The following is a 15,516-nucleotide window of genomic DNA, read 5'->3' as shown; positions in this document are numbered from 1 at the left end:
GGTCTAAGAAACAGGAGCTAGCTACTCTATACCTAAAACACCTTAATTAAGGAATAAATAATTAACAAAGGAATGATATGTACTTGGTGGATATGGTAAGATAGCTAATCTTTCAGTAATTTTGCTAATCAGATAGCTAATTACAAAGGAATGATAAGTTACGCTTTCTTTCATGTATAACTAATCACATTTTTTATTTACTCACTCTATCTCAAATTATTTATCATAATTTTAAAAATAGATATTTTAATTTCTTTATCATTTTAGAAATTTATGATAAAATTTTTTACATTTTATTATTAATAGTAATTATTCTTAAAAATCATAAACACCTCAAATATATGATAATATTAAAATTATTTAAATACTAAAAGAAGGGAAAACTACGCGTATAAGCAAACATATACTAGTTAATTACTTAATATATCTATAGTTTGCCTTAATTATAGTTCGCGACCTACTCTTAGCTATAATTATGCAGCTCAACTTTTTAGTTTTGTATAATTCACACGTTTGTATAATTTGGAATTTGTATAACTTTTGCATAATTCGGAATTTGTATAATATAATTTGTATAACTGTTTACATTTCTAATGTTTGTAATTGTATAAATTTCGAGTATATACAAAAATAACTGAATTATACAAATGTTCTTGCAAATTCTATAAACCTACGAATTATACAAATCCATAAATTATACAAACGAAACAGTTTAAATGGTAGGTACAACCCGTAAATATGCAGGTATAAAGGAGAATCACGACACATATGCATAATAGTTTAGACCCAAAAAGTTGTAAAAATGGGACCCACACTCCTAAATTTCTTTATATAAAGAAAATATCTGTATACAAAGTTGAAGTGGTTGAACAAAAAAAAAATTCCCCAAAAATGCAAACAACCCCCTTAACCTTCCACACCAAACAAAACCGCCCCAATAATTTCTCAAATTCAAGTAGTCTTATTTACAAACACCATAGCTAACAAAATCATATAATATGGCTCCTTCTCCTCCTCAAGATGATTTTAGCTTCCCAACAATCACCAATACACCGCCACGATTCCTTGAATCACCACCTTTATGGAGAACAACGTCAGTTGCTTCTAGTCGCCTCCAGAAAAACCCTAATCATGATCATGAAGAAAATTTGGACATGTCTACATTAATATCCAATAAGTCCAATAACATCAACCAAAGAAAGAGCTTCTCACACATAGAAGGTGTTGCTGCCATGAAGAGAATGATTGAAGATGAAGATGAAGAAGAGGAGAAAATGGACATGTTATGGGAGAATTTGAATGAAGAAATGTCTAGCAAAATTATGACAAAAACTTCATGTGGGAAAAATACAAAGAAGGTGGAATATAAATGTGTTAAATCTTTGAATCTTTCCAAAGCAAGCAAAAGGCCAAGCTTAGTGGTTCTCATCAAAGTCTTGAAAAAGGTGTTCTTGTAATTTCATACTTAATTTGCTTCTTCAACTTCATTCAACAAAACTAAACTTTGATCAATATTTTGTATCTCTTCCTTTAATTAATTTAATTTGTTGCACATAATCTTTTTTGAGTTTTCTTGTATTTTTCTAATGTTCAATGAAACCCCACCTTCCACCTCATCCCCCATCACTACCCTGTTAGGTATTTTGTAATATATAGAAGTCTTAAATTGAACAGACAAATCTGTTCATGAAAGAATATATAATTATTATGAAAAGTCATCTCTTAAGTTCTATAAGTATAAGGAAGCAGCCTAAGAAAAATATGCAAGTATATATAAGAACTTTGTTGTATCCGGAAGGAAATTATTTATATTTTTCCCCAATATATATATATAGGCAAATATCTCTTTAAGAAAAGTAATCTTCATACATGAAAGTTATTTTCTTCTTCAAATTGTATTCCCTATTATTTTTCTAACACTAGCTACCACCTAGCTAAAAGAGAGGTGTGAGGGGTTGAATAATTAAACACATTTATCTATATTATATTATATATACACACATCTAATATATTGGTTTGGTAATTGACATGCAAGTAATTGGACATAGGTTGTTGCAATGCTTATTTCATTATTATTTTTTATATATTTGAAAGTGATCTTATTTAGGTAGTCTTTGGTACAAGAAAATGCTTGTAGTATTAATTAAGAGAAGGATTTTTGTATCTTTTATTAGTTGGAAAGCTGTAATTGAAATGTATGTCCAAAGAGTTTTTATAAGATCAAAATGTCAATGTCAATGTCAAGATATATATGTTTGCAAATTATATAGGTAATAGTTGAAATTACTTGAAAAGCATGTGCCATCTACTGATTTAATTCTATATTGATTGATTTTGATTGATAATTGATTTTTGTTTTCTACAAGTAAATGTACAACTAGTGTTTTACCTATAAAATATAATTCAATCAGTGTAGCTCTATCCATTGAGTTGAATTTCTAGATAATCATTTAACTTGTAGTAAATAATCAGTAAAGTCATTTAATTTTATTTTCTTTTTTAAAAGTAATTTTATTTTATCTAATTAGCTTTCATGATCATTTAGTCTGAAATAAAAAAATTAATATTATTTTAATACTGTGACAAAAAACAACTTTTTCTGGACAAAATTCTAGTTGATTCCTGAATCAATTTTTGATTAATTTTTTGAGTGAATATTCTACGACAAAGAAAATCGAATCTGCTTTGATTTTTTGAATAGAAATAATTGAAATATAATATGGACCTATTTTGATTTAATCGTTGGTTGACAAATGATTTACTTAAAGTATCATAAAAACTAAATAAATGGGCTATCAAACTCAAAATAATAAGAGAAAGGAAAACTAAGCAAATATCTCATAAAAACAAAATAATTACAGACATATACCCTTTTACATCCATATCCAACTAAATAATTATACTATCTATTCTCAACTAATTTCGCTTAACTGATACTAAAATTAATTATCATATGCCGTAGTGGTATCATTAAGACGAATAATTTCGCTTAATAATTGATACTAAATCAGTATATATATATTGTATTGGTGATACCACAACAATATACATATACTCTTATAGTATCATTGACTAGTAATTTCTGAACAAGAAACCTTGATGATACCAATATATATATATATATATATATATATATATAATTAAGTGAAATTATATGATACCAATACAATATATGATACTGATTTAGTATCAAATCTAAAGCCAATTAAGTTCTATCTTGAAAAATAAAACAAAAATTAACGTTAAATTCATGATTCAAAATCTTCATGTAGACAAAGTTTGCAACTAATATAAACAGTAATGATAAATTGAAAATGTTGTTGCTTCCGCCTACTAGATTTATTGTTTTGTTCGTTGAGAAGTCATCTTGAGGTCAGATGATGAGAACCCACTCGGCCACTCTCCCCTTCCCGGGCCGAGGCCCTCCTCAATGGATTCTAATTAGCTCTCGTCATCTCACTCAATCCTATAGTGAAAACTCGAGTCGAGGCGCTGTAAGCGAGCAAAGAAGCACTTTTTGTAACCAAAACAAAAATCCCATGGATCCGCAAAAGAAAGACTTGTTCTGAACCACCTTACACACGGAAGATTGGATTACCTGAATTATGAGTCTTATATATTGTGTTACGATCAAGGGTAATCGTTTTTTAGTTATTAAAGATAAATTATGTTATAGACTATAATTAAAAAAAATAGCCCACAAAAGAGAGTAGTAATTAATCTAAAACAATACATTTATGTAATAACTAGGTAAATTGCCCGCATTTCACACGGTGATAAACTACTCCAATTAGATTACATCTTATTGAATTTATTATTTGTTGTATAAAAAAAAGATTAAGTTAACGCAAATACAAAAGTACATCTTTTCTAGAATTTCTGCTTTTCCATTGGGCATTTCTTTTCTTCTTTCTCAATAATCTCTATAATATACAATCTCGTTCCTTTTTAATTGTCATAATTTTCTTTTGATGTATTTCTTCATCATATTGATATGCAAAAAAATTGGAATTTATAGTACTTTTTGCATAGTTTTCAAATATCTAAATTTTTTATTTAAAATGTTAAATTAATGTAATCTAATTTAATTTTAAAAATTAAACAAATTAACTTTTGAAAAAGTCAACACGACAATTAAAAATGGGCGAAAATAATATATACTCAGTTCCCCTCCTGTGTCTCTCCATCCAAAATCACCTCTGCACCATTGCTGATTTTTCTATATTCAGGTAATATCTCTGCTTCTATATACTAAAGTAAACACTGCTGATTTGATTTTGATCTGATTGTTTTTTTTTCCTCCTTATGTATCTTTTCTGATTTGCATTCTTTTATAATCCATCTGCTGCTATGTTATGGTATTTTGAGATTCTTCGATAACATAAATATTCATAATATAGTGAAACCCTGTTTGGATAATGCGAGAATTTGCAGTGTAAATTTGAACAGATAGTTTAATCGATCATAGAATCCTTTCTCTTTTCTGTCCGACCAAATGAGTGTATTCCTTGTGTTTACCATTTCATTCATGCCAAACAAAGGAATTTTGGGGGTTTTGCTTCAAAAAAAATTTCATTTGTGAATATAGGGTTTTTTTTTTATATAAATTGAGGCAAAACCTCCCATTATATGATGTTTTAGATTACAACAAGCTCTTATTGGAAAGATGGATTAGTTTCAGTTTAGTGCCCATTAGTTTATTGAATTAATCCAACATTGGCCAAATACCATAATCTATTTGTAGACTCTATGCCACTAGCAGGTTTGTGTTAAAGGACAGTGTCTTTTGACGCTCCTCAAGCTATGGGAATTCCCTACAAGTGTTCATGATGAAGTATATTTTCTGTAAGATTTCCAACAGGTAGTGTGCTGCACGACATATTGCTTCAAATCCTGGGTCTGTTTGACTAGGCTAAACTCCTGATAGTAAAAGAACAAGAAAAGCAAAAGCAAAAGCAAAGAAACTAATGGCTTAGAATACCTTGGTTTTTATGGAAATGCATACATATACCAAAATTTAACTATCGTTTTGAACTATAGCAGAGTCCTCAATCATGCACAGTATTCTTTCAGCCCTTTCTCAAACAATTCAACGTAATAAACCAAATTTAATACAATGGAAGGCAAAGTCAATTCATCATTTCACATTTTTCAGAGTTTTAATAAATTAAACTCAACTATGCAAGAAAAGCTAAACACTTGAAAAGAGAGCATTTCGTGTGGTAGAAAGAAATTGGAATAAACACAGAGGTGGAGGATTTGTGGCTTAGGTCGCAGGTTCAAGCCCCACACCATGCAAAGCGAAGCCTGATATTTAAGTGGAGAAGGGTAGAGGGACGGGCCCATTATCCACCGAGTTTAGAAGGCTGTGATTGGTCCAACGGGCGGGTCACAAACGGATTTCTCGGTTATCAAAAAAATATCTGATTCAAGATGTGGAACATGAAATTTAATTCTTGTTTGGAGCCTTTTGAGGATAATAAGTAAGAAGATATTCAAATTAAAGTCATGTAAAGCCGCGTAAATTCTGGACATTTATTTGGACCAATTAAAACCTTAATGAAGTCTTTTGCTGGGTAAAAATAGAGAGGTACGAAGGAGAGAAGCTCTTTGGCTCTCCATTTCATTTGCTGTATAAAGAGAACCTCGGAAGGGGAATAGAAACCAAGCAGCTACTTGGTCATTTGGGAAAATCACAGCTCTCCTGTGGTTTCACGTGAACTCTCAACACTACTCACTTAAATGGGTAATCTTGGTACTTTGCATTTACTTTACTTGTCAAAAGTTCTCTTTAATTTCTTAAGTTTTGTGCTCAGTTAAACAGCTTCACATAAAATTAAATGAAATAATTTGCTTTTGCTCTTTCGTTCCACTAAATCTCCTTTTCTACTCTTCTATTTCACTTTACATCCATGAGTCCAAGACAACCCGTCAATGTTAGGTGGTCATGATTTCTCCTGGTATAACCTCGTAATCTTTATATGTAGTCTTATCACATCATCCGGTAAGAACAAAAGTCCATTTATCTGTGGTGATCTTCGCTCTTGAATATATCATGTTTGACACTCAGAAGGTGAAATGCAGATTATATAATTATGTGAACATTTTTAATCCATATTTATCATCAGGAAGCAACGAGCAAAAGCAAAATTGCAGTTTTGGTACCTAATTTTTAGTCGTGCTTTTTTCCATTCTGGTTTTTTTTTTTTTGAAATGGTAAGTAGTAGTATAAACAGAAAGAACACAAAGCTTGTGCCAGATTACACCCAAAAAGCCATCCCATCCTACTTTCTTTTAACAAGTGTTGACAAAAAAAGCTTGTAATGTAGAGGATACTGTTTGTTATAAGGTTTATAGTTGGTAGTATCCATGATCTCCTTGAATTATTGGTGTTTGATTTCTCTTTTTGAAGTACCAATTTACTTACCATAATGGGTTTTAGTAATACAACTCATTTCAGATTTACATGCAGATACACTTCTGTGTTATATGTAGTTCTGCTAGCAAAAAAGTTAAATGGAGTGGCTAGTAATCATCGTTACAGTGGTTGTGCTGTGGGTGGCTTCACTCTTTAAAATTCTTCACGAATCTCTCTCTGCCTCACAAGTTGAAGTTTTGAATGATGGTATGGGGTGACTTCTCTACTAAATGTCAATTCTTGTTTTCTTTTGCATTTACTGGCTGCCTCAGTTTGTTATGCACTATTCTTTAGAATCTAAATACAGACACGCATACGGCTTTCCCTGTAGTGTTTGCTGTACAGCTAATTGCTTCTTTTTTTTTTCTTTTTTTTTTTAGGATTAGCTAATTGCTTCCCTTCTTAATATGTAATTTCTTTTTAAGTTTCAGGTGGGGTTTTTTGCAAGAGAAACGTGTTGTTGGTTATTGCCCATCCCGATGATGAGTCTATGTAAGGTTGAACGTCTTAACTTTGAGTTGTTATTTGTTCCTGTCATGAATTTTCTGAGCAATGCAAACTTTTGAATTGCTATAGAGGGAGTTGCAGGCTAAGACACTTTGAACTGTATGTTAGTTTTGATCAAGATTATGTGAGCCTTATGTATGTCTAGTTATACACTAATGCAAAGTTGCTCAGTTGAAACAAAATTTAATTAGTTGAACCCGTAGGCACATTTACTGAATAATAACTTAATAAGTCTCCATGAATTCATACGTCCATCTTGAAACGTGGTGGACTAGAAATTTGGTGGGCTAAACTATAAGATTCAATTTTTACCCCTTTGTTAAATAGGTCATTAAAGAACTGGAATATGATTTGTGTTTATAAAAATTATGATTTCAATCTTTTTGTTTTCGTTTGTTTTGTTAAGCATATGATACATGAGAATCTACAGCCTAAGAAAATGACATTCCTTTCTTTTTCTAAAGTTCATCAAATTTCCTTTATGCTTGTTCTAAGAGAAGCATCCCTTCTTGGACAATATTTTTTCCTTGCAAATTGTGTTTAAAATATTCTCCATCCGTTTCAATTTGTTTGTCCCTTCAATCGCACGGTCTTAAACATGCTATGTGGAAATTTTAGAATTTAAGAGTTGCCAAAAAAGGAAAGACATTCTTTTTAAAACGAGCCAACAAGGAAAGTAAGACAACCAAATTAAAACAGAGGGAGTAGTTGGTAAGAAGGATCACAACTCTCGATGTTAGTTGATTGTTAACTTGTCTCTAACTATAGATGTCAGTTTCCTACATATGGTACAATAACCTTTTAATGTTTAGGCAATCTTAAGTAATCAATATTGTATCTATTTGCTGTACAAAGCATCGCTGTTGAGAGGACAATGACTTATGGTGCTTTTAACTCCATACTGCAGGTTCTTCACTCCAACTATTAATTATTTGTCTTCAAGAGGATGTAATTTGCACATATTATGCATGTCAACAGGTAATGCTCTTAGAATATATCAAATTATGTTGCAGATGCTGAATCCAAAAATTTCCTTTATGCCTAAGTATTGAGTGGCATGTGTATTTTGGTTGCCGTATATCTCAAGACGCAAAAAGTAAAACTAAAATGAAATGTTGATTTTTGAACCGGTTGAAATATTTAAGCAATTGATTTTTTAAGAAGTATGATCCAGTTCAAGCAGTGTTTGTTAAACCTGAGGTTCACTTTCTGGATTTGATTTATTGCAGCTATTTGCAACTTTAAAGTGTTTAATTGATCAGAACACAAATCACTGGAACTGTTCTTTACAAATCTTTATCCTAGATAACCAATAGTCTATTACTGATGCTAACTTTCAGTATATTGTTTCTGCTTTGTCACATGGTATTGAAATATAGGCAACGCTGATGGTATAGGCAATGTCAGGAAAGAAGAACTTTATTTAGCCTCGATTGTGCTTAAGGTGATGTAAAATTTTATCTGAATAGAAATCTGAGCGATGCATTAATGCTAGTTCTGTGATCTTTTATGTTGGCTTTTATGCAATTGTTAGTGCATTCCTCTATTTCTGTGAATTACTATAACAGAAGTTCTTGTAAAATGTTGGAGAAAGCAGTTAGATATGAGTCGTTGATCTTTCTGCTCTCTTAATTACTCATGTAGGTTCCACAAAAGCAAGTGAAAGTCCTTGACCATCCAGATCTACAGGTATTCTGATTGTATCAGAAGGGTATATCTCTATGTTCTTAAATGTCTAAGCAGAGCTTTAATGCTTAGTTCTTACCAGGATGGTTTTGGCAAATCATGGAACTCTAAGTTACTGTCAAAGATTATCAAGGAGGAAATTGTCAATTGTGCAATTGATTTGGTAAGTGATTTCAGTAATTATCTTGTTCAACTAAGATGCCTTTTCAAGTAACCTTCAGTAGCTTGTGCTTCTTCGGTTGTTCTAAATTTAAGCTTCCTCCCATTGACTTCATTGTATAAGTGGCTGTTCTACTTCACTAGATTAAAATCTTGATCTGAAGGTATATCCTTCGTTTATTTGTTCATTTCAGTTGAAAATTAAAGAATATAGTTTTCATTATTCCTATTTCAGATGCCACGAATCAATTTGATTTGATTTTCCCTCTACTTAATTGGAGTTTATATGGAAGAATCCGCTATGACTTCATTGGGGCCTACCATTCTGGATTTTAAGTAGAGAACCCAAGAAGGGATTACATATTCCTTACGTGGTGTCTACCAAATATATACCAAGTACATTTGAAACAAGTGCATAATTTTAATGTGATAGACTCTTGTATTTATGCAAGCTTTAATGTTTGGTATAATAGAGGACAGTCTTTCAGAAAGGAAGCTGAAACTTCCATAAAGAAATATGGGGTAACCTCATGAAGTTTCGATTTAGGGAATAATGCAGTGGTTGCCTATTTCATGGTTCACGTTTTAGACAATAAATTTTTCATCACAAAAATAATCAAGACTGCAAAATGCTGTAAATAACTGTAGTATTTTATTTCAATACAGTCAATATTACAGTCTCAAAAAAATGATTCTTCTTTTCACAAATAAATTCAAGGGCCTTCGAGTTTGGTCTTGAACTTTGTGTATTTTAATCCAAGCGCTTGGAGCTTGATCTTGAATTTTAATCTTGACCTTTGAATACTTAAAACACTTGAATACTTGCAACTTATAGAGAAATTTGTACCCTTTGATCTACGAACTGCTCTAGCTTCTACATCGACCCTGCCTGATCAAACACAAGTCATTATCTGCCAAAAATGGGTAGTATTGCTGCCGGGTAAGGATGGAATTGAAGAAATTAGGCTTGAGCATCTTGTAATCATTTATGAGGTTGAGAAGAAAAATTGACGAAAACCCATCATTGATTACTTGAGTTATGGGATACTGTTCGAAAATCCAAGAAGAAGTGAAGAACAGAAATCTGTCTTAGTGCACCTACTTCCCTGACTACAAAGATACTTTGTTTAGAAGATCATTCAATGGAGTACTCTTGCGATGTTTGGAGGAGGATGAAGCTTTGCAAGAAGCACATTCTGGAGTGTGGATCACATCAATTTGGGCTAAAAGTGCCTAAAACTCTACTTCCACATAAAACTTATGGGATATTATTGCCAACAATGATGAAAGATTGCTTGGACTATGCTAGAAGATGTAAAACTTGTTAGTTGCATGCAGAATTTTATACATCAGCCACCTGAAGCGTTACACCCGACTGTTGCATCTTGGCCATTTGACATTTGGGGACTAGATGAGCAGAAGTTGTTGCTCTCAAGGAAGTTAAGAAAGAAAATGTTGCAAACTCCATTCGAGTAAATATCATACGCTTTGACATTCCTTGTTATATAACAATGGACAATGGCAAGCCATTTTGATAACGAATTGATGAATAAGATTTGTGATATATTTGTCTTCAAGTAGCGTAAGATTTTATAAGATTTTCCTTTTGTTTGTATTCAAAGTGTTGCCTTACGAGTTATTTGTGAGCAGAGGGAAATCTTATTTATGTCACCTTTTCATCTCAAGGACACTTGTTTTCCAGGTCATAACTTTTGATAATTATGGAGTCTCAGGTCACTGTAACCATCAAGATGTTCATCAAGGTGTACGGTAAGTTATTCATCATATTCTGGTAGCCGTTGGTAGTAATTTTGCAAATGAAATTAGCCACCATATTTTGGTATTACTTGGAAGTGTTCTTGCAGATGTTATAAAGAGAGTTATTTAGAATCGACTATTGACAGTGATAGTTAATACTAGCAAAGTTTCATAGTGATCCTGTTTCTTTCTAGTTTGATATCTTTTATACTTGATTTGGTGTTTTAAACAAGCATCATTGTAAGGGATTCTTTACTGTTCTTTTGTTGAATCTATTATTGATTGACATGCCGATAACATGTGTATTTTGTCTGACAAGGAAAACATTGATGAGTTGAACACTCTTCTGTAGATGTAGGACTTCAAAATAAATCTTCTTCAAGATTCAAAAAATTAACTCAACCATAATTCTCCCATTATGATAGTTAGGTTAGCACATTTACTTTAGGTCCTATATTCTTGGAGTCTTTTAGTCATATCAGAGATTTATATACCAGTATAAACTACAGAGAATTCTAATACTTTTTGTCTCTTTTCATTTTTATTGTTTAATAATATCAGCATGAGATGAGCTTCGATAGAGCAGTACGGCTAGTGAGATTCATACAGCTGATTTGAACTTGGGTTTAGGATTGAGAGGTGTAGTCGTCGTTGTAGTATATTTCTCCCACTAGTCTTCTAGAATTTGGTAGTGAAATATGTAAGGCTTAAAATTAGTAGCTCATCTTTATGAAATGGTTTATTTATATGCAGAAAACTATTGCAAGATACTTCACATAAAGAAGTTGAGGCCTGGGAGCTTGTGAGTTCTTCCCTTGTCTCTTTACTTTTGGTACTACTTGTAGATTTTTGTTTTAGTTTCTTGGGGCTATCATAATACAACAACAGCAACTAAGTGTACGTTTCAATCTCAAGCAAGTTGAGGTCAACTATATAAATTCTCACTAACCATGTCGTTTCATTTAAGCTCACCTTTTTCTTGGGAATATCATAGCTAGAAAAATTTAGATGTTAATTGGTTTTGAATTTTATGACTATGATTGGCACCTTTGCCAATCACAACATTATGCTCTAAGTTTTGAAGTGGGAGCTTTGTGATTAATCATTTTCAGGTTAGCACTAGCATATTGCGTAAGTACAGTGGACCAGTTGACATATGGTTGTCCCTCCTAACTGCCAAGTTCCATTTAAGTGGAGTGGCACATTGCTTTCTAAACGAACATCCCAGAAGGAGCTTAGCTGCAATGGCTCAGCACAGGAGTCAGTGGGTTTGGTATGTAATACCCGTGCTATTTGTCTTGCTATAATGAGTAAGGAAAGTTTGGAAAGAACTAAACGGAAATTTTTATTCCCAGTTTCTCTTTCCAGACATTCATTACGTTATTCCATTATGAGTGTGAGAAGACACATCAAGTATAACGAAAATTATCTATAAGAGACATCTATAATCCTCTTGATTTTAAGTTATCACACAGTAGAGATGTAGTTGCAGATACGCTCTTTGGACTAATGCATCAGTGCTTAACCACAGATGCTTATAACATTTGGTAGATTGCAGTTCACACATACCTTGTCGTAACTATTTTTGGGTTTACCTTTTCAGGTTTCGAAAGATATTTGTTTCTTTCTCAAGTTACACATACATTAACTGCGTTAGGAAGATCAACTAGATACATGTTAGAGTTGTTGGTTCAAGAAGACACTTGAAAGGAAGATCAACTAGACGTTGGTTTGGTTCAACAACACTTGAAATGGCAATGGTAAGTAAACCTGCCTAGTTTTCGATCATCTAAGTCTCTCTTGTGAGCTTTTCTTTGAATAACTTCCGATTGATTAAAAATTGGAGAAGTGTTTGAATGTTTTTTTTGTGGTTGTAGAATGGTTGGAACTATTTCACTTAATTAAATTGAGTATAAATGTTTTGAGCTCTTTTTTTTTATATTTATTTTATTTGTAAGTAATAAATGCCTAGTGCTTTTGATGAATAATTTGGTTTTGATGCTATGCAAATCAATTGGTTTTTCTTTTTACTTCTTCTCTTCTCTATCTTTTTTTTTCAACCGTAGGTATGTTATTCTTATAATGATTAAGTGGGCGTTAGATATTTGAGAAAACTACACAAATTGGATCCATTAGGTAAAGTATTTACTCATATTGGACCCAATCCAATATAGACCCAAACTATTTATCTGACTGCTCCATTGTCTATTCACTGAACCACTACTTCTTCATCATTGATATCATTAGAATATATATACTCTGATGGTACTTATATACTTCATCATCATTGATATCATTAGAATATATATACTCTGATGGTACTTATATACTTCATCATCATTGATATCATTAGAATTTATATACTCTGATGGTACTTATATACTTCATCATCATTGATATCATTAGAATTTATATACTCTGATGGTTCTTATATACTTCATCATCATTGATATCATTAGAATATATATACTCTGATGGTACTTATATACTTCATCATCATTGATATCATTAGAATATATATACTCTGATGGTTCTTATATACTTCATCATCATTGATATCATTAGAATTTATATACTCTGATGGTACTTATATACTTCATCATCATTGATATCATTAGAATTTATATACTCTGATGGTACTTATATACTTCATCATCATTGATATCATTAGAATATATATACTCTGATGGTTCTTATATACTTCATCATCATTGATATCATTAGAATTTATATACTCTGATGGTACTTATATACTTCATCATCATTGATATCATTAGAATATATATACTCTGATGGTACTTATATACTTTGATGGTATCAAGCCGTGACTGAGCAGTCTTTTCACTGGAACATTGTATGCTCCTCTTTGATTCCATCAAAGCATATATATACTCTAATGGTATCAAAGAGTAACTGAGTAGTGTTTTCACTGAAGCATTGCTTCTTCCTCTTATATTTATACTTTGATGATATTAAACAGTAAACACGCATAAGTAGTTAAAAACAAGAGGGTATGAAAGTAAAGAGGTAGCTGCTTGTGAATAGTTTTCTTTAATGTTAGTGAAATTTTTTCTCAAAGACTACTGTTTTTTTAATAAAGTAAATAGGTGACAAGTCCCTATCAAAATTTTGAAATATTAAAAGACACAAGTTAGAGAAAAGGCCACGTAAAAGTTAACAAATGTGTTTTAAGTAAGCAAAGGGAGAAAGCACAATTCAAGTGGCAAAAGGATAAATTCTATAAATATATCACTTTGAGACAAATTCCTCCCTTTTCTCCAAACACATTGCGTGACTTCTCCTCCTTGTCTTTATTTTTCATTTCCTTTTTGTTTAACCAAAAGTTATTAATTTTCATGCTTTATCTCCAAGCATTCTTCTTAATTTCCCCCTTTCACCACAATTCCAACTTTTTAAAACGTCGTTTGTTCGAATATTTTTTTATTATAGTTAAATATTTGTTATAAAGGTAATATATTGTAATATAACATGAAAAATTGATTTCAGAGAAAACTTGATTGTTATAAAGGATGGTTGTATAAATTATTATCATGTTAAGTTAACCTACAATAAGATAGTATTACTTGTCATAACAACCCTAATAAGGTAACTCGGACGATTGTATGATAACTTGTTATAACTGGTTAAATTAGATTGAGAACTTAAATTTTTTGTACCGTCTGTATATATAAATTAAATTTATTTTTTATTCTTGAGGAAAAAGGGAACAAAGCATAAAAAGTACAAGATTTAAAAAACTAGTTTTGATGCCCCCTCCCCTTCCCCCACTTTTCCACCTTACTAATTCACCTCTTATCTACTTCTCCACCCCTTGATAATCTCCCAAAGTAAGCATCTTTCTCTTGTGTTATAATATGTAAGTAATGGGAAGGACATTCATAGCTTGTCTTTCTCCATTTCACCAAAGAAAATGTATCTTTCATATTACAAATAGTGAAACTATGGCTCTCTTTGCTTCATTCACCAAAGAAATCAAGAATCTACAATCATCACTACTATCCAACAATTCTTTAACTCTTCAATGGTGTGTAGAAGCCATGACTCTGCTGAAAACACTCCACTCTCAATTTCTTCTCATCATATTGGAGAAATCAAAGGTAATACCTTTTACATGGATCAATGATGACATGTTGAATTTATACATGAATGAGAGTTTAAACCTCATGGAACTTTGTAACATGTTGAAGTCATCAAGTTTTAAGATCAACATGTATCATCTAACAATTGATACTACAATCAAGAATCTTAATCACTATGAGGCAAAAGCATTTGCCAATATGCAACCAATTGAACAAAGAGACAACAAGAGAATTCTTATTCAAGAAATGCAAAGGGGTTGTTGTTCAAGTTTGATTTGCACAATTAGAGTTGCAATGAGTTTATTAACTTACATTCTTTTAAATGTTTTTATGTATCCAACTAAGAATTATAATAGGATTTGTTGCAAGTACTCTTCTCCAATTAAGTCATTCAAGGACTCAGTTAATGAACTTGCCACTGAATTTCAAAGGAAATATTACAAAGATGGAGAAAGAGGAGTAATAAGATTTTATGAGTATGAAGAAATGGAGAAGGCAATAATGGAAGCAAAAGAAAAGTTTAAAAGTGGATATGAAGAAGAAGAGATAAAGAGAATTAAAGATGTTATTCTTGAGAAATCTATAGCTCTAAAGGTTGGTTTGGAGAAGTTTGAATCACAAGTTAATCAAGTATTTGAAGAGGTGCTAAAAGGAAGGAATAAATTGCTCCAAATGGTTGGTAAAACCAATGGAATTTTTAGATAAGTCATACTCTACTTCTTGTGTATATTTCTTCTTCATTTTTTTTTCAAGGGCAGAGTTGGTAAAAAAAAATAATCTAATACTCTCTATATGGTCCATTTTATATGACATTATCATCATAATTTTCTCATTAACTATTAATCATATATAATTGAACTCCATGTGTCTCAATTTATATATCAATTC

General features: G+C 31.6%; 2 protein-coding genes across 4 annotated transcripts; both read left to right on the top strand.

The window, feature by feature from the left end:
* Positions 1–998: 998 nt before the first annotated feature.
* Positions 999–1,457, top strand: LOC107061295 (uncharacterized). Its single transcript, XM_015310318.1, has one exon. It carries the CDS (start codon positions 999–1,001, stop codon positions 1,455–1,457), a length of 459 nt encoding a protein of 152 aa, XP_015165804.1.
* Positions 1,458–4,180: 2,723 nt separating this feature from the next.
* LOC102587610 (probable N-acetylglucosaminyl-phosphatidylinositol de-N-acetylase) lies at positions 4,181–12,558 on the top strand. 3 transcript variants are annotated; one of them, XM_015310364.1, is made up of 11 exons: positions 4,181–4,229; positions 6,473–6,625; positions 6,844–6,910; positions 7,833–7,903; positions 8,305–8,369; positions 8,570–8,614; positions 8,694–8,774; positions 10,473–10,540; positions 11,282–11,330; positions 11,641–11,801; positions 12,132–12,558. In XM_015310364.1, the coding sequence occupies exons 2-11, from the start codon at positions 6,517–6,519 to the stop codon at positions 12,196–12,198; spliced, it is 783 nt and encodes a 260-aa protein (XP_015165850.1). In that variant the 5' UTR covers positions 4,181–4,229; positions 6,473–6,516; the 3' UTR covers positions 12,199–12,558. The 3 variants fall into 3 exon arrangements, with proteins under 3 accessions (XP_015165850.1, XP_006351150.1, XP_015165849.1); XM_006351088.2 differs by having other exon boundaries at positions 4,191–4,229; positions 6,461–6,625; positions 6,850–6,910; XM_015310363.1 differs by having other exon boundaries at positions 4,191–4,229; positions 6,461–6,625.
* The last annotated feature ends 2,958 nt before the right edge of the window (positions 12,559–15,516 follow it).

Source organism: Solanum tuberosum, unplaced genomic scaffold, assembly GCF_000226075.1.
Source record: "Solanum tuberosum cultivar DM 1-3 516 R44 unplaced genomic scaffold, SolTub_3.0 scf00133, whole genome shotgun sequence".
In the NCBI taxonomy this organism is placed as follows: domain Eukaryota; kingdom Viridiplantae; phylum Streptophyta; class Magnoliopsida; order Solanales; family Solanaceae; genus Solanum; species Solanum tuberosum.
This window is presented reverse-complemented; position numbering and strand designations above follow the sequence as displayed.